This window comes from Rhea americana, unplaced genomic scaffold (genome assembly GCF_003343005.1).
Source record: "Rhea americana isolate MKP2758 unplaced genomic scaffold, rheAme1 scaffold_79, whole genome shotgun sequence".
NCBI lineage: Eukaryota > Metazoa > Chordata > Aves > Rheiformes > Rheidae > Rhea > Rhea americana.
The window spans coordinates 1,784,835-1,811,406 of NW_028186967.1; the positions used below are offsets into that span (position 1 = coordinate 1,784,835).

A 26,572-nucleotide genomic window follows, 5' to 3' on the forward strand; every position below is an offset into this window, starting at 1 on the left:
CTGTTTGTTGGTCAACTAGCCTCAATGCAATGACAAATCTGCAACATTGACCACTGCTTATATTAATAAACTCTAACTGACCTCAGGTCATGAGATATCACAAGTTGGATGGCACACTGATACAGAGTGTACTGATCTTTGTAAGAGATGACTCCGCAATTTTGGCATCTTTGAATGGTCCYGGAAAAACTTTGTTTGGAACAGATAGTAGAACTCACTTTTATTTTTTGTGTTGCCAGATTATCTGGCAAGCGACCTGCTCAGAAAGCGGTTATAAGAACAGCTGAAAAAGAGCAGCCRTCAAATACAAGCCTAATGCAATCAATAGAGTAATTGGCACTCAGTAAGTGGGAGTAGAGGTAATCTGGAAAACCTATAAGAGGAATATGGACCTGTCCTGTGSGTGTTTCAGGGCTGTGAGAGCCAAAGAGAGTTCTTAATTGCTCAGAGAAATAAAGAGAAASTGGTCTAATTAGAACAGTAATCTGGGCTGTGGAGAGGAGATCAGGTTTCAGAAACTATCTCCAAGAACACTGTGGGAAACTTCAGCAACCTCTAAGCTTATAGCTCTTTCAGGAAAGGAAACAGAAACACTTTAGATTCACAATCCACTTTATAGTGCAGCCSAAGGCCATAGTTAATCCATCTCTGGCAATCCTAGGATGTCCCCAGAAAGTACAATTTTAGGAACTGCATTGCAACAAACCTTCTTGTGCCCTGACAAGAGATTTCCTCACCGTCCCTCTGTTGAAATCCAGAAGCACGAGATTGTTGTGAAAAGGTGGAGAAGGTCAGATGTGTACCACAAAGCCGTGAAAATCCCTTGCCGCTCCTCCTGTCCTGACTCAACGCAATTGTGGGAGGCAGTTTGCCTAAATCAAGTCCGGTTGGTTTTGCAGTTATGTCCACTACTGCCAGGAGAGGTCTTCCAAGTGAGTATTTCAGAGAGGTCCCAGGCAACGTGCCGGAGAGGTTTTACTGTTGTTTTCCCAAGTGGGGAGGGAAAGTGTGGCGGGATTAAGCAGCTGGTTGGGAGGCAGCAACACCCACGGCACCACTGCGACTGAACCCACAGCTCCACGTTCTAGTCCCACGCTGTAAGCTTCAAATCAGCAAATGCTTAAACTCGTGCTCTGCTTTCAGCTGCTGAGCCATTACAAGGAAAACACAAGACAGCCTCTTCTGACGGCAGTGGTATCTTCCTCGCATGCTCTGCTTAACAGAGGGTTTGTATGTATGGATTTGGGGAGACGCGGTGTGAAGGGAAARTGGGGAGTTTTTATCCATGGGGATGGGGAAGACTGATCTTTTAGGAAGAGTGTCAGAAACTCAGCTGCTATTTTTCACTCATGTGCTACTCTGCTGCAGACATTTCGTGAGCAGAAAAGGAAAGCAATGTGTTTTTTGCGAGTATTTTGGCAAAACCGTTTTAGGGGAACGGCTGCCCGTTGAAGACATCTGTTTAAGTTCCTAGCCCGGGATAGCAGCTAGCTCGGGGCRAACAGCAGGGGCTACGTTCCTCCGGCAGGTTCGCTTGTGCTCGCTGCCCGTGGGGCAGAGGGGCAAAGCAGGACTGGCTGGTGCCTGCAGCGGGGACGCGCGCCCGCTCCGTGTCCGGCGCGTGGGGAGGAGATCGCATTCCTGAGGAGCTCGTCAGCGGAGCCCTAAGTAAACAATAAATCTCTCCACAATGGAATTTATTCCGAGMGAATTATCCAGGGTTAAAAAAATATTCCAGGGCTTTCAGCTCTTATCTTTGTTTACCATATCGCCAGGGACAGTGACCTGCGCTTGTGCCCTAATACTGAACTGTCAGCAGGAGAGGCAGGAAATGCCGCCTTCCCGGTGGGCTTGGTGTTCGGGCTGAATGGGGAGAACAGCAGCGTGGCGGCAGCTGTGGCTCTTACTCGGTTCGGTTGATTCTCTTCCGCTGCCTTTCGCCAGCAAACCCAGGTAGTCGCAGAGAGAGGCCCTCGTGCCAAATCTCGGCGCTCTCTGATTTTGTGTCCTTCAGCTACTTAACCGTTAGCAAGACTGTGCCGAGCTGGCCAAAGAGCCCGTATCCTTCCCATTTCCTGCCGAGCCAAGGGCACCGTGGAGCCCTCCTTCAGCCAGAGAGAGCGGCAAGTGTGCCGGCCCCGTGAAGGAGCGCCGGGTCCCTTGAGTAGTAACTCCCCTTAATGAAATAAGAAATGCAGCACAGAAATAATAATATTAATAATAATCCAGGAGGAAAGCACTGCCCGGGCTGGAGCCCCTGACGGAGCAGCATTTCCCCCAGGCCGCAGCTCCTCTCAGGTTTTTGGGGAGCACAGGATGAGGGAGGCAGTGAGGACGGGTCCTCCTCCAAAGGTGCTGCAGCAGTGGCAGCATTTTCCCCTTGCTGTCCCCTCTTTGCATGTTGGGAGGGCAGAAGCCTGTGGAGCCACAAGGAGCCGCGCTCGCCCCGACCGCTGCTTGCACCTAAAGGGCGTGATGGCAAAATAAACCTTGAAGCAGGTCCCTGAAACTTCCAATTACAATAATTTTTTTCATGCATGTGCAGGAAATGAATTGGGTTGCTTTGCCTTCGCTCTTTGGTGTGCATGGGTGCACGTTGCACGCATTACAGCTTTTTCCCCCAGCAATTGCTCGGCGTAAAGCAAAGCTTTAGTGATGAGTGTAAGTTCTCTTCTTTGCTCATAGGAGAAGAAACGTGTAAAGTTTCTGTCCCAGTAGCCTGTCCACAATTTTGTTGTCCATTCAGGATCTACCTTTCTTGCATATAATATCAATTTTAACTGCTAAGACTTACCTTTCCAATGACTTTAAAAAAACATAGTGGAGTTAGTACTCTGTAATGATCGGATTTGGTTGCCCTCGTCTGCATGTGCCAGCCCTTTCCATGCAAAGTCTCCTGAGAAAGGTTTGAAAGTGCTAGAGGAGAGGGAGCATCTCTCCCAAATTGCTTGGGAAGCTGCGTCGCAGTGCCCTCGTGGAAAGGAAACAGGCCTGGAACCTGAGCCACGTTTCGCCATGTCACACGGAGGTCAGCTGGAGAGAAGTGAAGTCTTCCATTAAGTTGTTCATGGCTTTGCAGGCTGCTTTTCTTTTCTTTTTTCTGTTTTCTTCCCTTTCCCCCTTTCCTTTCCTGTCCTGTCCTGTCCTGTCCTGTCCTGTCCTGTCCTGTCTTCCCAGTACTGAGGTAGGGTTCCTTCCCCAGCTTACCTACACACAGTTGCTGTCAGCACAGGATTTGCAATATACTGGCTGAAGTGCCTCTTGTGGCAGAGAGGAGACAAGCCTCCATTATAAGGGACACAAAAGAGGGGTTTCTACCAAGTCCCCTGGAAACCCAGGAGCCACAGCGTTCCTGGGCTCTTCAGCTCCCGACCAGGGTAGTGCTGAGGAGCAGAAGTGGTGACGCAGAACACAAAAATGTCTTCTTACATCCTGACCTAGATAAGTAGGTCTTGGGATGGATTTTGAGACTTTGCAGCACCAACACGTTGAATCTTAAGAAACATAAAGGTCTGAGTTGGGCTTCTGTACCATTTCAAATTGGTGAATGTGTTACAGAAAACACACGCGCATGCACACCTGAAGAGGGGCCGGAAGTACTAAGACCAATCTTTTTTAGTGCCCCATAATGTGAAAGGTATGGAAGGAGAATGTGTTGGGAAAAGCAGCGGGCACGAAAGTGCAAGATGCTTTGACTCTTGAGACCACCTGCATCAGAAGTGCCTTGGGAACTAAGGCAGGAGAAACCCTGAGTTGCCCTGAGTTACACTGACACGAGGCTGGCCTGAGCGTGCAAGAGGTGGAAAAGGGGAATCGCATCCATTTGCCGTCTTTGCCCAATGCCTTTCCTACAAGAGGTAATACTTAGGCTGCATATGATCCCAGGTACCCTCCTTTCCAAAATCTTATCCTTCCAAATTCCCTTATAAATATATATATATGTGTGTACATATACATATATAGAGAGATTTTCTTGGAGCACCACAGGTATTACATAATTGGGAGTGCCAAGGTGTTATATGATGTCATTTAAATAGAGCAGCAAATTTTCAATAGCATCAGCATGCCAGTGGCTTTGTGAATATCCTCCTTGTTCACTAGAAGAAATTGTAGGTTTCTCTACACACGGAGAAGTCGGAGAAATAACAAGCACCCTTCATCTGCCAGATAGTCTCTATTTATATACCAGCCTAGGTGGGGGAAGCATGAGGTCCTGTTTTTTCTCCCCTTTTTCTTGCCGATTTTCATTTCTGACTTTTAATTAAATTTCTTCACTTACAGTCACACAGCTGTCTGGGCGTCAGCCATAGAAAAGTGGATCTGTGTGTGATAGCAACCAAAATTTCTGTTTTTTTTCTCTCTCCCTCCCCCTCACTTCCTCCCTTCCCTTTCTCCCCCCCAACCCTGCCTCAGTACCCAGCAGAAACAAAATGCTATATATAGCCTCAGCACAGTTTCCCACCAATTACTTTGTTTCAGTGTGGTTCTGTGTCAGGCTTTGCCAAGGTACCGAGTCTGGCGTTTTCAGGGGAGGTTGGATGCTTGGTCCCTGAGGACCCTTTCGCAGCATCCTCCCTCCCCCCCCATCCCGAAACGTGTGCTACAAAACCATCTGCGATCTGAGGGGCAGCGTGCAGCGGGGATTGACTTGTTCTTGGGCGATGTTCATTCGCATGAAGTTCCTGGTCTCGTACATGTTTTAAAAGGTCTGCGTGAGCTTTGCTGAGTGCTAGCAGCAGATGGCCAAGGGGCGGCCAGGGATGGCCCAGGGTGCTCTGTAAATGGAATACTACCAGCGTCCTGCGATCGCACTGCGAGTCCCTGGGTATTTGTTTTGTATTCTCTCAAATCGCGAGGCACTGAAGGCAAGTGTATAACCAGCAACTCATCTTTCATTAAAAAAAAAAAAAAAAAAAAAAAAGGGGGGGGGAAAAAAAAAAAAAAAAAAAAAAAAAAACAAAAAAAAAAAAAAAAAAAAAACCGGGGGGGGGGGCAAAAAAAAGGCAAAAAGGTTTCTAACCCTCGTAGCTGAAAAGATGAGATTTGGAAACATGAATCCTAGTTCAAAAGCCAGAAGGCAAATGAAGTTCAAAATATTATTATTTGTTGTAAATCTCATGTGTTTTCCAGCCAGTTTCGAAGTGTATTGGGGCCTAGCTCACAATATCTGAGTGATCAGGGTTGGTAATACTCTGAGTATGCCTAGCTGCTCTTGTGTGTGTGACAGGGCCTTTTCAGGGAAAAACCTACAGCTGTGCTCCWTCTTTATACTCGCAGCAAATCACTCCCTCCAAATTAGTCCATCTATAGGTATCCATAGATCTTTGTGCCACAACTYGTGCTAAGGAGGGCAAAGGATACGGTACTTTATTAGGTATTTCATATGKGCAAAATTGCTAGTGAACCCCCTGCAGACAGCTATGGCTTATGCACTTTTCTAGCTTTCAAAGTGCTCTTTCATGCTGCAGACTGGTGCAACAAAAGCAGCACTTTGTGGGTGCCACCTTTGTGTCTCAGCAGCATCTGGGATCCAGTGAGCTCCATTCCTGCACTGGTTCAAAGCCCAGTGGATCATGCTGTGTTGGCTGGGTGCTCTCAGGCCTCTGTCCTCTCCCTTGGGCTTTTGAGACTTGGTGCAAGACAGAGCTTCAAAAAAGAAGGCAAAGAGATAAAATGCGGGRTCTTAAAGCAGTGTGACCACAGATGAAAGGACAGCACAGAGGTGAAGTGTGGGGTATCTCAAAATTGGGGCTCTTCTTGAAAAGATGGAGAGAGAAAGGAGTGAGATGGCCGGGGACTGAGGCAGGAAAGGGTCAGGTTCAAGAAGCAAAAGCATTGCTGAGTAGGAGGAGAGAGTGAGCAGCAGCTCAGTCTTCGCACCAGCACTGTTGTGGGACTGTGAGGTAATAAATAAATAAAGGCCAAAGCAGCTTACTCATAAAGCAGAAGAAATTGTGAGCAATGCTTTCCATTTGCCTTCCGCGTMGTGCCTTCTCTCATCCTAAAGTGCGTTAGAAATGACCTTGTTTAGATGACAAATGAATTCTGTGTTTTCTTACTGCTGATCCTGTGATTTCATCCTGCAGCCTTTTGTGTTGTCTTTTTAACTCGGCCCCACGTGTTCATGAGGGCCAGTGATTCTGTACACTCAGAGGGCTTCTTCCCAGTAACAGTGCTTGGTTCCCCTCAAAAGCTGTATTTCCTAGGCTCAGTCTTTAGCTGGTGCAAATCAGCACAGTTCCACTGACTGTGTGATTCCTTTTTGTGCTAAAGGAGACCGTGAGATGTGGCCTCCTTTCAGGTTTTTTTCCTATATGCACTTTTCAGCTTTGGAAAGACACAGGTCTTGGTTTCTCTTCTTGCCTCTCTGCTCTTTTCATGGATCAGTTAGACGATGATAATTGCAGCAAAATTCCAGATAAAAAAATTAGACCTTTTTTTTTACTTCCTGGGATTAAAGAGAGGAGAGCTTTCTTGGGGGAGGCCTACAGGTCATTTCTCACTAGCCTTTTTTTTGGTTGGAATTGTTCCCATGGTTTGGGTACAGTTTGAGTGTCATCACAGAGATCCAGTTGGCCCTCAAATAACCTACTGTGTTTATCAGTGTAATCAGGACCAAGTCATTGTGTAAAGTAAATCATAAACAGATGGACAGCCATGCCATGCTGCTCTACAAAGGGTAGAGGAAATCAAAGACCCAAAACTGCGCCAGAACATGACACCACGATGGCTTCACTAAATCTAAGCATGAACAGGCTTGGGGAAATTTCTGTAATCCCAGATGGTGAAGAGAGACAGCAAGGGGAAAAAGGCAAGAAACCCTCCAATAGATGCTGGCTTTGATTCTTGGTAGGCAACTTTATCTGAATGTCTAGAGGGGTTTGTCATAGGACAGTGTCGTGGTAACCGTGGTCATAGCACACCAGTGCTCACAGCCAGCTCCCCAATGAGCTYGGGGCAATAGGTTTTGGATTGGTATCTAGTTCTTTAAGAGAGTTTCCGTGTGTGTTGGRGGAAGGAGACACAAAAACCATGTTACGTACAATCAAATTTTTCCCATATAAATTGCAAATTGCTTTGTTGTACTTGTGGCAGTCAGCACTTTCCTGAGGCAGGAGAAGAGGAAAAGACACTGAGTAGTATTAGACAGATTCCCCAGATTCCACCACCYCTCTGCTTCTTTTTTTTTCTTCAGTTTTTCATGTTTTCAGTTAAAATGTGAGAGTTTTCAACAGGAAAAGGCATTTCCTTGCATTTTGTAGAGCAGACATATGCTAAAGCTTGGACCTAGCACTGGACATGGCAAAAGTTGTGTTGCCAGTTGAGATAAGAGGTAAGAAGCAGGAGTGAGACAGAACTGGTCTCATTTAGGAAACTCGGTCAGTTTTCGCCAGTGCTTTTCCAGATAGGAAGAAAAAGGAAGGAAAAGGAAAGCGAAGGTAAGGAGTGGCCATTCAGAGTGGATGTAACAGTGCTCTTCTGCTCACGGGTTCCACACAGTTTATGCCCGATTTTAAAACTATATATTAGAGCTAAAGAGGAGAAATAATTTTCTGATCCTTTGGTATGGGGAAAATGAGAGGAGAAGGACTAAGCTGTTACCTGCATTAGGTGGGAGCAAGGAAAACCGGAGCTTTGACACTGAAAAATTTTATTTTCTACACTTTTAGTATCATTAGTTTCTCAGGGACAGACTGGGCCCTGAATTACGGTATTGGCAGCTAAAAACAAACAAAGCTCCTTTTTGTTTCAGATGTATTTAAATGCCATGCAACAGATTCCTTTCTTTTTTGGTCATTTTAAGTCTAAGCATTCAGAGCAGTACTTTCCTGCTTACTCACAGGCATCATTATGTTGAGGTTGAAAAAAAAAAATCAGGCTACTTACACAGGCTGGAGTTGGCGGGTGCTAGACTCCAAGGTTGGAAAGTGTTGGCCTCAGTCTTCAGCACCTCTGCTGGCCCCTCGTGCACATGGAGGGGCTGTTTACCAGGAGCACCTCACACGTGCCTTTGGAAGATGACCAACTAATTAATGTTTGCTAAACGCTTCGTGAGCCTCAGGGGAAAAGCAGCTGTGAAAAGGCAAAGTTTTATTATTATTGTTGTACTGCACTTAATGTACATAAAATGTTTTCAAGGCATCAGGCACTACGTAAATGTTGAATGGTATCAAAACTGACCTGCCCTTGTCAAAGCAAATAATAATTACAGTGAGCGATGGGAGAATCTTGCAGTTTCTTYGCTGAGAACGTTTGCCTGTTTACTAATTCAGAAAAGGTCTGATCCAGCAACTGCTGAAGCCAGTGACTTAAGCAGTGACTGGCTCAAGCCCATATTTAAGTATCTGCAGAAGAGCGAATTACCAAAGTAATTTATTTTGTGTAAAACTCTGCTCTCCTCATAGGTTAGACGGTGCTCTCTAGGGCATATTTCCCCAAACTTCATGCCTGGGGCTGCATCATCTCACAGTCCATAAGGCTGCTGAGCATACAAAGCCGTAGAGATGAAGAACGACTGATGAGGACCTCGGTGCATAGCCCATACGATAGCCTCTATTTGCAGTGTGAAAATTYATGCTGATGCCTTTTAGTATAAACGTAACGTGAGGAAATGAACATTTTATTAAACTAAACACACAGGCCTTTTATATGCAAGGCCCTAATTTAAAACACTGTCACCTCCATACAGAAAATAGCAGCTGGAGCAGGAATGATTAAATTATCTGGCTCTTATGTGATACCATGAATGTCTGTTGAGAGGGGAAAAATCCCTCCTCTTTATTCCTGTAGATCTGCAGCAACCACCAAGGGACACTTCTGTAGCAGGAAGGATTAAGTCTTGCACAAACTTCAGTGCTTAATATGCTTTGGACTGGTGACATACCCTTCGGACAGACCTACCCCAGTTTTATAATTCTCTTTCTCAGCCTGTTGGGCCTCTGGCACTCCTTTCTCCTGTTTAATTTCCTTTTTGCCTCCCTCCCACTGGGATGCTTCACCATACAGATTTTCTGCCACCCAAGAAGAAATTTTTGATCGTGTCAGACAAGTGCAGAGAGGGAAACTTGTGAATCTCAGTGGGCCAAGACAAGCAGAGGAAGAGAACCAGAGAGGTTTCCCGAGGGCCAAGTATTTCTTCAGGAGGTGAGAAATGGGGAATCTCTGTACTTCTGGTGAGCCTAGCCCACTCCAGTGGAGCAGCTACAGATTATATCACGTTCACAAATAGCTGGAATTTGGCAGTYGTAGCATGCAGGTAGGGAACCTTTTTGGGAGCGCTTTTTCCCTACCAAATCTGAGTTAAAACAAAAAATAAAAGTCCAGTCTGTATTTGTGTGTTACAGGCCCTTCCCGTCCTTCATGACAACAGAGAGCTCCAGACACCGTTGCTTGTTTCCAGTTATTTATTTGTTTTCAACGTAAGGGCAGCACTTCTCTTGGCACAGGAGTCTGGGATTAGACGAAGCTCACAATTTTACGAAACCAAGATTGACAMAGAGATTTTCCCCTCTGCTCTTTTAGTTTGTAGCTTGTCTCGTGAAGGATTTTTTAAATGATTTTCTCCTCTTTTTCTGCTTTTTTTTTCAGATCTTCTACCTGATGGTAGTCATTCTGTTCTTGCTGATCACCATGTGTTGGTAGTGATGTAGGTGGAAGTGAATTCCTGACTGTTTTGGTTACAGAGTTGTGTTTATGTGTTTGGTTTTGGGGCACTGTTCAGTTTCAGGAAATATTTTTATCTCACAGAAGTTTCCTTGATGAACAGTGATGCTACGAAGACCTTGTTTTAGCAACACAAAGCTACTGGAGGTAACTCAGGTCTGTCTTCTGTCAGGAGCTAAGTCTTTGATTCAAAAAGCACAGTGACGTTAGAGAGAGTCGACATAGCTGTAACCTTATGCTTTCTGGCTCTTTCCTCAACAGTATGGGGTGCATACTTAAAGCCACATTTTCATTTCTTTACACTGCTGCAGCCCCAGGGAGCCGAGTGGATTTGCACCAAGGCAGCTGAGTTTGGCTGCAAGGTCTGCTCACAATATGGATAGCAGTGTATACCTGGTGTGCCAGCCTGTCTCACTGCTGCTGAACATGGCTTGCCAAATCAGTGCCCACCTCTGCCTGTGCTCAGCAACTTGGCTGGTGACGGACCAGAGGAGAGGGGAGCAAGGAAAGCCTCGGAGAGGAGCGTGCAAAGGGTGGAGAAGTTGGAGAGGTGTGCAGGTGATTTGGATGAAAAGCTTTAATACTATGTCTCTATTTGGCATGCASAGTCTCTAGGCAGCCAGGAGATGTTCGATGAGACAGCTGATACACAGAGCGCTGTAGGAGTTTAAGAGCTGGTGGCAGCTCCAGCAGCGCCTCCAATAGCAAAGTAACATTCCCAACCCCAACAAGCCTTCAATGCCCCGTGTCCGCCAAAGGTGGAGAGGAGAGCCCAAGTGCTGTGTTGGCATGTGAGTGGCAACCCAAGCAGATGAGAAATGTGACCGCTAACCTGTGTGGAACAAACAAATAAAGGCAAAGCTTAGGCATAYGTGTTTTGGGTAGCATTTGCTAGCTGCTGGGAAATTAGGGTCTAAAAAGAGAGAACTGAGTAGATGGGGGCTTGCTTTAACATTCATTTCTGTGGTGAGAAGGCACAAAGCTGCTTGTGAGGTGTTAGAACCACCAAGGTGAGCTGTAAGGTTTCAAGAGGAGAGATGCTAGGCAGCTTTCATCTTAATCTGAAAATGTGACTTGTCCTATTTTTCCATCCTGCACCTCGTTCTCAGTTCTGTATTTGAGAACTGAATATATTGTTCTTTATCCTTAGTCCTCTCTGGCACTGGAAATGAGGCCAAGGGACAGATGCTAATTTTAGATACGCTCTTCTGTATGCTTCAAGGTTCTCAAGCAACATACTCTGCCCTGACCTGCCCTAAGACTAGGGAGACTCAGGTGCTGCAGGGTCCCGTTTTCCCAGGTGTTCTGCCTGGTGCCGTTCTTCAGGAAGACACCCCACTTGGCAGCTGTGGGGCAGAAAGAGGGGTATTGCAATCACTGTTGTGTGATGACTGCCTTGAATATTTTTTTAGAGCTTGGTCCAAATTGACCTTGTAGAGAGGTTTTCTTTTGGTGCTTTGCAGGTATTCAAGCATGTTATTGTGGAAGTACTAAAATTTGAGGCGAGCTTTCTTTAAGTAAGTTACAGGTAGGTTTCTATCTAATCTCCTCACCTCTTTTTTCATTAATCTACATTTTGAGTGCCATCCTGTCTTTAGCCTTTCTTTTCTCAGTATGGTTGTCAGAAAGGTTGTTACAGGGCAACTCTTACTTGACATAGTGTTCTTGTATTTCTGCATGGCACGTAGGCTGTAGTTTAGTGAGGGGACTAGCAGTTCCTAGCAGTGACCAAAGAAAGGTCAAAAAAACAGGTAGATTTGATCTATCAGCAGCTTTTGATCCAGTTGATCAAGAAACATTGCTGACYTCTTGTGATGCTGGCTTCAGTGGACAAGTAGCTTTTTTGGCAATTTAGGGTGCGAGAGGAGATGAGGGATTGGGAACAGTCACCAGGGATAATACTGGCTTGTTTTCTCACCTCCTCCTATCCTGTTGCTATCTTAAGTCTGCATTTGGGGGACAACTGAGCTGGGCAGGGTAGCTATGCCTGCACAGGTTATTCAGGGATCTACATCTGTGCTTCAGCTGGTCTGCGCCTCATCTCTCCAACATGGACTTTGTCACCGTCAAGCCTGCCCGTGAGGCATTTGATTTGGATTGCAGCTTCTCGGAAAGCGCAGCCGGCACAGTCACAGCCCATGACTCAGCAGCAGCAGCAGTTAGGAGGAACGTGGCCTCTGCAGCCCGTGCTGCTTCCAAATCGATTTCAGGTGYGCGTCACACTCTGTCAGTTACATAAAATTCGCTCTGATTTTTTTTCATTCCTGGCTGCTGGGCACCACCAGACCATGACCAATAGGATAAGTGGAAATCTTTTATTCGCTGATGTGTGCTTGGACTACTGTTCCCAAAACAGAGGTGGTAGAAGAGGATCTGTGCCGCACTCAACAGCTACTTGGGAGAAAAGTTCGTATCTTGTCTTAAACTACCGCTAAAGATGGGCTCGTACTGGACGCTCTATSGAAGCAACTTAGGTGCAGGCGTATGTTCCCTTCTGCTGACTTGGCTGCAGAGATGGTAGCCACTGCCAGCAAAAGGAACAAGCAACTAGGAACAGTAACATCTCAAACTCCAGCAGAAAGATTGGCCAGACCTCTCCTGCTGGCACTTGGATTCCCTTAGTGTTCKTTGAGGAGTTAGAAGTTAACTGGGAAGGGTGGCAAAATACGGGTTTGCCTGCTTAGAGAAATCTAATGCCAATCCTGAAAAGCCAAGGCAGATCTGATGGCAATTCCTGGCTGCATTGCAGATCTCTAGCTCACAGCATACTCTGCGCACCTGGACCTCTCTGAGGATGCACAGCGGACGTTGGAGCTCCAGCTGCAGGTGACCTGCGAGGAAGGGCTTTTGGGGCTTTGGTTCCCAAAATACGCTGTTTTCTCTTGTGGATTTTACTGGGGGGTTAAAACGTGCATCATCCTTGTAGCGTGTAGGCACTGTTATAATCGCTGCTGGCGTTTCACCTCAGGGCATGCTGTGGGGTGAAGGTTTTATTTTCCCTCTTTTTCTAAGGACTTGAGGCATGGGATTTGCTGACAGTCATAGAGAAAAGTTTGTGGCTAAGCCAGAGTGAAGCCCAGCTTGCAGTAGGGATTTAGGCCTTTACCCAACRCAGCAAGGTAGCGTGTTTGTATGTATCTAGCAAATCAGGCAGTCTCCGGGCCCCAGCAGCAGTTGCGTGGTCTGGGCAGGCGAGAGGTGCGCCACYGTGTCTTGGAAGGCCAGCTGGGCAAATACGCACGTGGAGAAATGCCACGAGAGGCTGCATGGCCATTTTGCTTCCACATTAACAAGAAAAAAAATATTAAAAGGTTGCGCAAAGTGTAAAAGAAACTGCTGTGCAAAGGAGTGGTTGCAAAGTTATGATATGTTTTATTACATACACTGTGGTGCCTCATGTGTTCCCCCACATGTCTACCTGTTACAGAAAGGAATCTTTCTAAATGAAAATACACCCAACTCTGAGTAGAGCCAAGGTACAAACGTTTTTTGCAGGGGCTTAAAGTGGCATCTTTGCACAACAACACTCCCCATCCCAGCATACCTGCCAAAATTTCAAAGATATAATAGGGATATTTAGGRAGACAGCACATTTGAGCGCCTTTGAAATGTGCTTAGCTAAAGGAATATTTTGAAGAGAGGGAGTGGAAAAACAAATGGAAAATGTTTTCTTTGAAAAGAAAAAAAAAGCAGCAGCAAACTGTCTTTCCTGAACAGAGATACTTGGCTAGTGTGTGCTTTACACAGCCCTGGGTCAGACCTTGCAAACAACTACTAAATTGGATCCAGCCACTTTGATGTTAAAAGCGTGAAGTGCCAATAATTAACTTRCATCAGATGTAGGAAATGACTGATGTGTCTGTCGTGTCCATGACTGAGCAGAGTTCACTGTGCTGCCATTCAGCTGACCCCTTTTTCTTTATGTAAGCAAAAGTAATTTTCGWCCAAGGAAAATCAGCTGGTTTTGCACCTTTGTTTTGTTTTCTAAACTGCTAATCCCCTGAAGGTATAGAAGCTATTTGAAGGAGCAAATCAAAGCTCCCATAATTTAGTGTTAGATTATTTGTTGATGTAGGATTTGATTTAGTGGCTATTTATTATATCCGGTTACCATATAATTATCTTAATTATTGACTCCAATAGTAAGTAGAAGGATTATGAGAGAGACAGGAAGGCCCAGTGGCGTGAGCATRGCTCAGGGAATCAGACACCTCACAGTGTAATCTTGGCTCCAGCACTCATTCACTCTGAGCCTGACTTCTTCTTCGCCAGCCCATCCCGGGAGCGCAGGGACAGGTCTGAGGTGGTGACCCGTGATTCAAAGAAATGCAGAAGAGCAGTATAAAAAAAGCACAGGGGAAAGGTCTGAAGGAGATGTGCAAAATTAGCAAAAATATTAATACACAGTTCATCATGAGTTTGCATTAAGGCATGGAGCACCAATGCAGTCCCAGAGAAAGCTGGTTTTGCGTTGAAAGGCCTGAAATTTGAGTCAGACCGTGCTTCTTTTCCAGCCTCTGCTACTGATTTCCTGTGCAATGCTGGGTAGGGCGGGCAGCCTCTGAACCTTGGGTCCCTTTCTAAAAAACCAGGATAAAAGTTGTTTCTTCCTGTCTTTGGTCTTAACAGTTTCGGTTAGTGGAGCACAGCTCCTAGCCTTCAGCCACGGTTCTCCTGACGTTGCTGCCATTTGCATTTTTAGTCTCCGAGTCCTTTGTTCGAAAACCACTGACCTAAGGCAAAGGCTTGAGCTGGTAGGTGCTCCTGCAACGCAAAAACAGCGTTGGAAGGCTGCCAGCGTGGTCTTCTAAACTTCGTCTGTTGGTAACGTACAACATACACCGACAAAACACTTGGTATATTGGTAAGCTGAGTTGTATCTTTGCCTCGAAGAGAGGAGCAGGCACGCTGCTTCTGCTCAGCATGTGCAGATTAYTTGCTTTGTTTTTGCTTTTCTCTCCTGAGCCAAAAAATGGGGATAATAGAATGTATCTATTTCCTTCCTAGAAAAGATCAGTTAATGTGAAATGGTGCATGGTGGCTTAGTGCTGAATAAGTGGGATAGCCTAATCCAGCAAGGTATCCTCGTTCTATTGTATGCCTTTTTCTGCATGCCATCTGGAGTTGTTCTCTGCTTAGTATTTTCAGTATGTACCATATGTTTTTGCATGAAAATTCAATAAAATATGCATTATACATGAAAAGTGCTGTAGTAAATAAAGGAGGGATAGAATCCACTCCCCTTTGTGAATGGCAGGGGCCCCAAATCTTCATAAAAGGTTTAGTCTAGTCTGACGTCTGTGCTTTTCTCCAATTTACTCTGTGTCAGTCTTTTAGGAGATGCTCTAATTTAAAACAAACTCTGCTTTCCTGGGGAAGTTATTAGATGTACTTTGGCTGCCCTCTGCTGAGAGCACTGAAAAACRTCCATTTTCCAAGGACGGTAACAGGGGAGAAAGGCTCTGGGCACGTGTGCAGAGTTGTGCGTCCCCGCTGCTGCTTGTTCCTCTGGGTTTTGTCTCCCTCGCTGCCCCTTTGCTGCCTGTTGGAGGCCAAACTCATCTCAGCTAYGGTCATTTTGGAGCCCACTCGTAACTGTCAGGGGCCCCATAGGGTACGTGCGAGCTCAGGCTTTGTCGGCCAGGCAAAACTAACCAGCGGGATGCACAGGGGACGGTCAGGGGAAGAGAAAGGCTTCTCTCCCTGGCCCTCTTGCAGTCCTCTGGGGTTATTTCAGCCGACCCGACCACCCTTTTATCCCAGCAGGGAACAATTTGCCACCGAGGGCTGTCCCTGGTCAGGTGCTGCTCTCCCCCAGTGCTGTCACCCTCCCTCCTTCCGCAGACCTCCCTGAGCCAGCACTTCCCCATCACTTTATTTCCATATCTGGGAAAGGGCAAAGGGTTTGCTCAACATCAACAGAAATAATTGAAAGGCTTATTTCATGGGAATAAAGTGCCCGTGGTTTGCCATACTCCTATCTTCAGGAGGATCAAGGGTCGAGAGGGTCTGGGTGGATTTCAGTGCGTAGATAATATAATATCGCTGTTGTAGCTKTTATTGTGCTTTTTAATGCCCTGTTTTTAATACTTGCTAGCAAGCTGATTTATTATTGTATCTTCAGCTGGGCTGCACACCAAAGTGTTTTGATGATGAAAGGAATGTTGTACACATATTTAATTACTGCCTACATTTTTGTATAATTCTATCATATACTGTTTTAGATGAGACATCGAGTTCTACAGAAGAATTACTCAGTAAAAAGTAGATGATTTAAAAGCTAATCTGTGAAGAACTTRGCACTTAAATGTGAGAAAATGTAACCATTTCTTTCTTCCTACCTTTTCAGATCATCCCTGACTATCAAACCATAGAAGGACTCCCTTATCTGGACATGGTGATTGAAGAGACATTGCGCATGTATCCACCTGCATTCAGGTATCTATTTTTCCCCTTCTGATTCTGCATAGCAGATCACTAGATACATAAAATGGAAATCTGCTGTTGGGAAACCAATACGCCCTTGGTCTCCGTGCCAACATCAATACTGCTCGTGYATTTGTAATATATAATGCGGCTAGTGAACAAAAACTGGCTAATATGATATTTCTAAAGCATATTTTCTTTTTTTTCTTTTTTTTTTGTTACAACTGACCACCCAAGATAGCACATCCTCACTGTTCTTCACATCCCCAAAGGTCAGAGGATCGAGCCTTTCCATAGCACAACTGRCCTTAGAAAGGCAGATGTTCCTTCTTCGTTGCACCTCAGACTTTAGGGGTACGGAGCAAACAATTGCCCTAGCTTGTTGTCTGGTGGAAGAGCTACCCATGCTGTTCATTAAGGCCCTGATCTTGAGAAAGTTTGCACATTCAGAAAGCTGAAGGACTTTTAAYGTGTGTGTTTAACTCAAACCATGCTGTTTTGCACTACTACAGCGTTACAATAATATACCTAAAATGATGCTACCTCTGTTAAGTTTTGAAAGTTTACCCCTAACTTGCGAAAGAATAATTCTGCTACATTATATTGATGAACTGAAAACAAGGGGGAAAGAAATTAGAAAACTCCTTGGTTGTCAAATTTCCAAGTTATCACAAGCATAAATGTAAATTTTAAGAATGGAATTTTTAAGAGCAATGAGTCAGTTTCACTGCTTTTCCTGAAGCCAGTGGGAAAAYTTCAGATGATTTGAAAGCAATGGAGGTTGGTCTTACTCTGAGAGCCTTTGAAACATTTGTCCTCCAATTGCARACACATTAAAATAAAACAGCTTAAAATCATATTCTCTTTTGTATGTTCACAAAGATTGGAAGTCAAGCGTGGGCTTCTGTAGGACTGCACAGAGAGTAAATGTTAAAGATACCTGCACGTAGATGACATAACCTGGCTTTATGATGTTGTGTGTGGTATACAAGTGGAAATTGTTTTGCCAGTTAAACCATCAGGGTTATTTGAATTTCAGCTGAAACACAGAGAAACAATCAATGTTTGTCAGATAGGAAACACAACAGAGCGAATCCATGAAAGTTGGTCCACTGGTGTTATCTGTGGTGTTTATTGATCTGGCTTTTACTCTGATAGATATGTAATAGACGGAACAGCGCAATGCATCAGGAAGATCCTAATTGCTTATGGCAAGCATAATGCTGTATTCTGGAAAAAAAATTCAGTAGCAGTCAAGCTTGTTATAAATGAGAAAGATTTTTTTTTCAATAAATTTACTCACCAGAGGACTTTCTTCCACAACGTTCCTGTTTCCGTGATCACTAAATTCATGTTAAAATGAGCAGGATAGCTTATCAATGTGCTTTTTAATGTGTCATGAGAAAAAGGGAAACCGGGTGACAGTGGGGAAAGCAGATGTGTTGCTGCAGTAATACTGGGCTGACGGCCCTGAAATGGAAATCTTTATTTCACCTTTTGGGTGCAGTGCAGGGAACAGGGATGGGAGCTCCTGCCCCATGTCTTGCCCTTGTGCTCCCAGCTGGCCTGGGAAGAGCTCATGCGTTGTGATGCTGATCAGCCGTGCATGCATGCACACACCCCCAGCATACACAGGCGCACACACACACACAATGTTTTTACCAGGTTTACACATCTGTGCTTGGCCTTGGAAGGCCTCTTTTCCCAGTGGGGTTGTCACAGTGAGATTCCTAGGGGAAGTCCTGCTCAGGCCCTGCCACTACATGGCAGGAGGAAGCTCTGGAGAGTTTTGCTGCTTACGTTTTGCTTGTCTTTGATGAGTGTATGCGCCCTGCAGTTTTTCAAAGGCTCATGGCTTAGTTTGTATTTTTGCAGCAACAGCAAAAGTCTTGTCCCTAACATTAAAACCGCCCCTTGTGTCTCCCAAAATGGGGGAACTTCTCAAACTCAGAAATCATATTTGATGCAATTTTTCTTGACGGTGCAACAGAATACTCTTTTCACCTGTTCTGAAAAATGACTGGCCCATTTCATTTGCAATTTTCAAAAAAAAAAAAAAAATCTGAAACAGGTATTAGCAACAAAATTTCAGTTCAGTAATTAACGTTTGGGAAAACCAGAAGCAATTATAAATGCTGCTGCTGTGAGAAGGGCCAAAGTTAGCTAGAGCGATTACAGCCTCTAGGGAAAGATGATTGTAACCTGAGAAGACACTAGCATCTGCAAAAGTTGCTGTATTTATCTACTGGGAAAGCGTTACTCCCTAAATTGCAGGGTCAGTCCAGCTGAAGAGATTGACTGTTGTGGTTGCTTCCCTCCTGCTGTGATTTTACTTTTATTAATCACCCGAGATATATGACACTTACTGTTGCAGGTTCACTCGAGAAGCAGCTAAAGACTGTGTAGTGCTGGGGCAGCGTATCCCAGCTGGAGCTGTCATTGAAACTGCAGTGGGACATCTCCACTATAACCCTGACTTCTGGCCAGAACCTGAGAAGTTCATTCCTGAGAGGTATGTGAGGTTATGTGGGCATTAGCTTTCTTCTYCTTAGGCTGAAGTCCTTAGTTAGGCCTGATTAGATTAGTGGCCTGCCTTAAATGCTGTTTCTCTGCTTGGCTGCTCAGAAGGAGCCCAATATGGGCCCACAAGTCCAGCCTGGCCACAGGAGACACCAAACACTATTGTTCCTTCACAGCTGCAGCCACCCCACTATTGACCTGAAGTAGCACTCCCCCCAAAAGGTGCACAGCTTAGTTTAGATGATAAAACTTGCTTTCCACCAAATAACACAACTGGTGACAGCAGCATGTCCTACAGAGTGTGCAAAGTCTGGTTAAGGGTTGAAACGTGGCCCAAGCTTTCAGCCTGTTTCCAAATCCAGTGCTGCAAATAGCATCATTTCCAGAAGCTGTGAAGTAAAATAGTTTATTCACTGGCACAGAGCTATTCAGAGATTTCTTCCAGTTCCTGGCTGTTTCAGAGAAGCCATTATACATGGAGCCATTTGGGGTACACCGTGACTGGGGAATGCAGCCTGGGCATTTTCCCACTGTCCATGAGCACAAAGATCTGACTTCTTAGCTGTGCTTGGCAAGGCGTATTTTATGTGGAGTATTTCTTACCCTCAGCTGCTGGGCCACTGTCAGACTGTGTTTGTGTAATTGTGTGTACCCTGCCCTATCTTACAGCTGTAGACGTTAGCTTACGTGGGGGCCCACAGGGTTTGAGCTGATGAGCACAGTTTTGTTCTGTGGGCAGCTGTATTTCAAGTTACCATTGTGTTAAAAAATCTACTAAGAAAGAAGTGCATGCTCTACAAATGACCAAGTGCATTGCAAGTAGCCTGAAACCACCTTTGCTAGCAGGACAACAAACATCTGCTGTAGGTGGGTTTGCCTAGTGGTTTCCTTCTTGGACAAATCTTGGCATCAGGCAACTTCGGCCACAGAGAGGAGCAAGGCCAGGGTTAGAAGAGCTTCCAGCTTTCAATGCAGAGGAATCTTAGAAATAACTAGAAGTCTTTTTTATTAGTAAAGGTTATCTAGAAAATCTGTCATGAGAACATGCAGTATGGGGTAAAATGGGTAGTGGGGGCTGCAGTACGCTTGACTCATAAACTGCTGTATGTAATGAACCTGGGATGAATTTCCTTTTGAAATTTCCCTGAGAAATGAAGCATAATTATTAACAATCTCTCTAGCCTGTATCAGTTGCTAATCTTAGTAAGAATTATAAAATAAGAACTTAACAAAAAATAACTCAGCTATAGACTTTTTTTTTGCTAATATTTCACGAGTGAACCTTCCTCAGTAACAATGTAAGGCAGGCTTCAAATTTGCCAAAATGATGTATGGGGGTGAAGAAAGAAGGAAGGATGTTTACCATTTACGCAAGTTATGCAACAGTGTTCAATACATGTTTTATAGCCTTGTATCTTGAATTAAGGGCTTGTACGGTACTTTGTACAGGATTATCCCCAATCTTATCCATGGTATCTAAGTGTGGGAATGGGGTTAGCACAAACACACTGTGTTATTTTTTATTTTTCCAAGCCTCATAATAGTCTGTATTACCTCTCATCTGTTTAAATCCTGCACCAGTTCTCCAGGCCTTAGCAGTCTAAAGTCCTTGCAAACTGAATGGAAGTGGATGAGAGGTTTCCAAGGATGCCGCTATACCTGGCTGCCAGAACCGTTAGCCACTGAGAGAACTTGAAAAAATGTTTTATACTACCAGAATAGCTCCAAATACCTTATGATATGGGAGGACTATGTAGATTTCCAGGACAATGTCACYTTTGCAAGGATTTGTTTAAGTAACCGCTCTGATTAGTGATATAGCTTCAGCCAAAGTGGACTCTCACCTTATTGATTACGCATTGACCCTAATAACTTGTACTGACTCAAGCATACTCTATGCAGAATATATCCATCCTTGCTCACCTTGGGAAACATATTTTACTTTTTCCTTTGGATTGCTGTTCAGATAGGAATTTCATTTCTCACCTTGTCAAAAATAAATGCCTCATTTCTAATGAGTTGATTAGGTATTTTAGAACTAGATAGTTGATGTAGATCCAGACTGCCTCAGTAATCAGTCTTGCCAGATGATAGACTGAAATCCTTCAGCTCTAAGAACAGAATTATCTGTAATTTTAGTATTTCCCAAGTGGGAAGCTGGTTTCTTTGGGCCAAGAGCAGAAGGAAAGGCTGTATGGAATTGTAACAACTTTATTTCATGACCAGTCCAGTCACATGAGATGATTATCTTATCTCCTTTAGCAAGTTTCAGAGAGAAATTAGGAAGGCTAAAACCAGCTCCTGTGGATTTGCTTCTGCAATGCAGAGCAGGGGAGCACTGCTGCTAATTCTAGTGTGTTCACATTCTCATTTGCTGGTTTCCTCTTAGCCATAATCTCGCTCCAGTGTACGCATAGGTATAGACAGCATGCTCAGTGTTATGAAGTTACCATTCTTCTGAGCATGGACACTGAATGGAGGCAATTTGTTAAAGACAGATTATAAATAATAACATCTCTGCAGGAATCGACAGCTGACAAAGGATGATGCCCATAAGGCATCTGCCCATCAGTACATAACATGTCAACGGTCCCCTTGGTCTGTCCCTTAAGACCAAATGAAATCACCACCTATTGAAAAGCAAATAAAAAACACAGAATGAGGTGGAAAAGTGTTTCTTGAACTGTTTTCCATCTGTTTACCTTCTAGGTTCACAGAGGAGGCCAAGAAGGAGAGGCATCCCTTTGCATACTTGCCTTTTGGGGCAGGACCCCGTGGCTGCATTGGCATGAGGATGGGTTTGCTGGAGACAAAAATGACTCTGCTGAGGATTTTGCAGAAGTTTCGATTTAAGACCTGCCCAGACACTGAGGTTTGTACATGCAGACGCTTAAAGGTCACTCATGTCAACTTCTCTGAGCTGACAGTTTGCGCTAGAGAAGACGACCAACTTGCCTTTGTGACCTCTCTACATGAGAGAAAACTACTAGAGCCACTTCCATAATAGGAACAGACAGAAGGCCTGGACTACGTTTTAATCAAAATGTGATTTTATCCTTTATGATTTTTCCCATAAAACAAACTCTTACAGATCTCTGCCTGGTGGAGAGCAGCATAGCAATGCTGAAGTCAAAATATATTGATTCATACAGGCTAAGAATGGCCGTGCATCTTTCTTGGGATCTCAGCACTTGAGTATGTGCCTATTACTACATATATATACATATATATATATATATATATATATATATATATTTATATATATTTATGTGTGTGTGTGTATATATATATATATATATATAATATATATATTCCACCTGCCATTTACTCAGCAGCTCTAGAGTTTATGGTGTTCATTTCTTTCTGTTCAGATCTATAATATTCCTGGACAACCACTGCCTCAGCCTCTGGCTATAAATTCTATTTAATATTTTACTGCCATATCTGACTGTAAAATGAGTACTTTAGAGCTTCCACAGTAATCCTTGTATGAATTGGTCCAGAAGCAAAAATGCCTGTCTGTATGTGGAGGTATTAAGCACACACAAACCAGTACACAGCACAACTGTACATAGGATGTTACTTTTTTTTTTTTTTTTTCCCTTTCAGATTCCTTTGCAGCTGAAATCCAAAGCTACACTGGGACCAAAAAATGGAGTCTACATTCAGTTAGAATCTCGCTAAAAGAAAATGTGCTTTCTGAAACTTCTCAGGAGGGGACCTCTCTGTCAGTGACTCACTGGGTGTAATGTTTTTCAAAACCCCAAAGAGGGGTAGGAGCTTAAGTCCCATTGACAGTCAGTAGCTGCTGTCTCACTGACCTCCTTGTGGGACTGCAGAGCCTCAAGTCACCTTTTGTAAATGGGACGTAGGCTCCAACATCTTTTGGTGGTTTTTGAATTGCTGTGACTACTATATGCAAAGGAGCATCCCACTTTTCAACTGCTTTTCTAGATCACAATTCCTTTCACTCATGTTTGAGAATGCTTTCTGCAGGCTCCAGTTCAATAAATGGAGCATGTGTTAAGTGTACAGTAGATTTATGATAGGTTTTAATTACAATTCATTATCTGTCACATCCTGCTGATGCACCCTATAATCCTGCTTCTAGAAAAAAAAGTCAAAGAGGCACAAGTTATAACAGAAGACCTGCAATCAAGGGCACTGTTTTTTTTTATTCCTAAATTCTGCTAAAAATTAAAGCCGAGTCTCTTGCACCATGCTTAACCTCTCCCTGTGTCTGTGAACTGCAGAGAGCTGCATGTCCTCATGCTTTTGAAGTGCCTTGAAATACACTTAGATTAACAATTCATACTTGGCTTATTGCATTGATGTGGTTGAAGAGAATGATGAGCTCCCCTGTTTAGCAGTCAAGTTCCAGTAACTCAGACCAAAGAAATGAGGCGGCAGCCATTTTGCTCGTTACTGAACTGCTGCTGTGAAGGAGGAGGAAAAGAAGATAGGAATTCAAAGGGAGCAGGAGGACTAGGGGAAATGTAAGGGGGATCAGAAGGTGTTGCTACAGTATCTGCTTCGCTGCTTGGAAACTTTTCCTTTCCAAGCATTGCAGCTGGCACCATCCTTGTCTGGTGCATTAGCTCAAGGAAATTAAGAGGGATGCAGGCATTAATGCCACTGGTGAGGTGCAGGAGCCAGAAGCATTAGTCCCAGCAGCTCTGATTCCCTAAGTGTGCTGGAGCAGGTCACATCACAAATGCGTGCCTTGCTCAACACAGTGGGGAAAGTAAGTGCTTGCTTAATTGCCAACTGCAGCAGCAAGGTGGAGGCATTCAGGCTGTCTGCATGGACCTTCACAGCTAAAACAGCAGGATGTTTTTACTCTTTGCAGTCCCTCCATGGTCTTCACTACTCCTCTATCAAGGCCTTCAGTCACCACTCAGCAGTGAAACATCACACACTGGAGACTGACCTGAAAAAACTTCTTCAGCAAACTGTTCAACTGTAAAACAGAACTGTTAGAGGAGATAGTCTCGGGGTCCTTTTTTCTTTAGTTTCTATAAAAAAGCAAAAATTCTTATAGAAATGTAAGCATATGGAAGTGCTTTTCTGTTCTTTGTGAGTGCTGAACTTCTGCCTGGTGACACGCTCTGCTAGAGGTTTCCTTAGGTACAGCATCTTAGGTGGGTGGAACTCCAGCAGTAGAAAGAGATGGCCTGGTCAGGTTCACTATAAGGAGATCTGGAAGGAGCCATCTAGTCACTGATGACTAGCTATAGTTTCTCTCTCTAGGAAGCACATTTAGCTGCCTTCTTCCCACATACTGCCTTTACACTCACCAAATTACCTTGCTTCTGGAAGATGTTTTTTTTCTTACATAGGATTTTTTTTTCTGACCAGAATGGTACAGGTAGTAGTGGTGAAGTACTAACGTGGCAGTCATGGAACTGTTCCTGAGCATTTTTGAAATGCTAAACACAAGTGCCCTTTTATAGGCACACCAAATTACTGATGGAGCAATTGTTATTTGAATAGCAACATACTGTATTTATCCTAATTTTTACACACGTTCTCCATTCTTCCCCCCTTTAAAAATACTACACTGACAGCTGATTCACTATACTGCTTGTATGTGCAACTGCAGTAAAGTTGGATTGTCCTTCCCACCTACCTGATAAAAGCAGAAAGCATTAGTTGTTTATTCTTGTTTTTCACTTCACAGTGTGAAGTCAGCCATCAACAACTTGTTTGTCCCCTCTAAATTTTTTACCATAGTACTTCCTTATTTGCCTTAGCATATCTCTGTGAACAAATACTTCCAGTCTAAAAAAAGCTTGTGATCCTCTCTTTTATAGGCTATTCTGCAGCTTATCTGAATGCTCTTTGTATCCTCATATTTATCCAAGAGAGTGCAACTAAGTAGTAGAGCAGTTGAACAATTCACATTCACCTGACAGAGCACCATCATCTTGAATGCTCTGTTGACTCAACTGGAAAAAATAGCAGTGCACTGGCTGAATTGTGCATCACATTTTGCAGGCTTAAAAACTGTGCTGAGATCCCTTCCCAGCTACTTCTAAGTTGAACACAGGCAATGTATGTGTCTGTAAACTCACCTGAGCATGAGGTAATGATGTTTTTCAACTGTCCTACAAAGCTTTCTAGCTGTACAGTCAAAGAATGGGAGAGCGAGGCCAGAATGTAAACCATCGTATTTACTACTACAAATTGACAGGTCGAAATAGGTTAGAATAGAGGAACTAGTTTTGCAGCTGTAGGCCAAACTGGATTTCTGGAAGTATACCATCCCTTCTTGGGAATGCAGGCCAGTGAGACAATTAAGAATCAAACAAACAGAAAGACGGTAACTGTCCAGTAGTACAGTAAGAGTCCCAAGCCATTCCTTCCTTTTAAACAATAGCTGCTGATATAGTCAATCTTCTATTTTACCAGAATACTTAATGATTTTGGCTCTCTCTCTGGCTAAGATATGCAMTGTATCTAAAGAGCTGTGAGACTAGCAGTAGCACTCCAAAACAGAAACTAGCATAGTGTATTAATGATAGTGTGTAAGTTACATGTATGTAACAGAGTCTGGGCCTGATCTTGAGCACAGTTCGGTTTAGAACTTGTAAAAGGTTCAAAGTGAGCTCTGTTTATAGCTGCAACACAAAAACGTAACATTATATCTTTAAGTACTGGTAGCATTTCAGGTATTGCATGCCTATTTTAAAAGAATAGCAGCTCATTCCAGGGAGGAACAAAGAAGCTGGTTTAAAATAATTTCACTCCCCAGAAACAGTGTGTTGTCTCACATTGCTGAGCTGTGGGTTTGTTTTAAGATTAGGCACATCTCTGTTACAAAGTGGTCCTAGCCATTCTCTGACAAATGATGTGAAGGCTGTTTGATAAAGGAAAGTTTCTATTAGAAACATCATCTAGGAATTTGCAGTGATTACTGAAAGCTGTCAGCATAAAATGGTATTTTTAATGAGACTGCTGAGATAGAAAACCTTTACAGTTTTGTACTTTATAAGTAGTATTCCTGGGAAAATGGAGTCTTAGAAATAATTAAGCTTGGTGGCAAATTTGGCATTAAACTACAGAACTTCCTCTCTATAAGATTTTTTGTGAAATGACCAACTTCTCATTTCCCTTTGTTAAATGATATTTCAGCCTTGGACACAGCTTTGACTAGTAACAGTAACATATTTACAGTAGTAAATATGCTAAAAGGATCCAAAGCTGACTTACGAGCTGATTATTTCACTGTTTCTTTCACCTTGGCCCCGTTCTTTTTCTTCAGTTTGTAAAGGCTGATCAGTCTCTAAGTCTGTCCCCTGCAACGGCAGGTGCTGTGGCTGTGTTGACAAAGGTAGCAGGATTTCCTCAATTGATACAGACCTTGCAAGTGGAGATGGATCTGTAACCAGGCCTGAAAGAGTAAGTGCAAGGTTAGGAGGCTGTCTGCTGATAAAAATGGGTAAGCAGCTATCATCTTTCTGGCCCTTTGTCTGTCATCTCTCTTGGATTTTGTTCTCAACAAAGAAATCCAAGTAAGCAGCATTTCTGCAACTTCCACCTCTCCTTCAGCTCAAAGGCAGCTCTAAGTAATGGGTCTGAACAAGCAAAAGTAGGTGCAATTCCTCTCCAAGACGAAGAACACTAAGCATGCTATGCAGCTGGTATCTGTGATCCACCTAAGTTCCTCTTCCTCACCTCAGTTTAACTGTTAAACAGACTTTAGTTCACTTTTTAGCTTAAGTATTGGTATGTTCAAATAAATAGAAGTATGCTATCAGAATTCTCATTTCCCATAAAGTATAGATGAACATGYAGAGTTTCTGCCAAAACAAGAACTCTTACTCTGGAGGAGTAGTTCAACCTTTTATAACGTTGTGTGTTCTATGAAGTATTAAAAATATTTTATTAAAAATTCTATTAAAAGTAAAATAGTTTGCTTACATGAGATTTATTGGGAGTGTCCTCTACAAATTTTTCAAGA

At 43.8% G+C, this 26,572-nt stretch overlaps 1 protein-coding gene across 1 annotated transcript in view; it reads left to right on the forward strand.

Moving 5' to 3' along the window:
* TBXAS1 (thromboxane A synthase 1) overlaps positions 1 to 22,831 on the forward strand; it is a 227,206-nt gene extending 204,375 nt beyond the window's left edge. The window contains exons 10-13 of the mRNA XM_085322558.1: positions 16,013 to 16,101; positions 18,464 to 18,601; positions 21,319 to 21,481; positions 22,219 to 22,831. Of these exons, the coding sequence (XP_085178684.1) occupies positions 16,013 to 16,101; positions 18,464 to 18,601; positions 21,319 to 21,481; positions 22,219 to 22,293 (465 nt within the window). The 3' untranslated portion in view covers positions 22,294 to 22,831. The remainder of the gene's footprint in view (positions 1 to 16,012; positions 16,102 to 18,463; positions 18,602 to 21,318; positions 21,482 to 22,218) is intronic.
* The last annotated feature ends 3,741 nt before the right edge of the window (positions 22,832 to 26,572 follow it).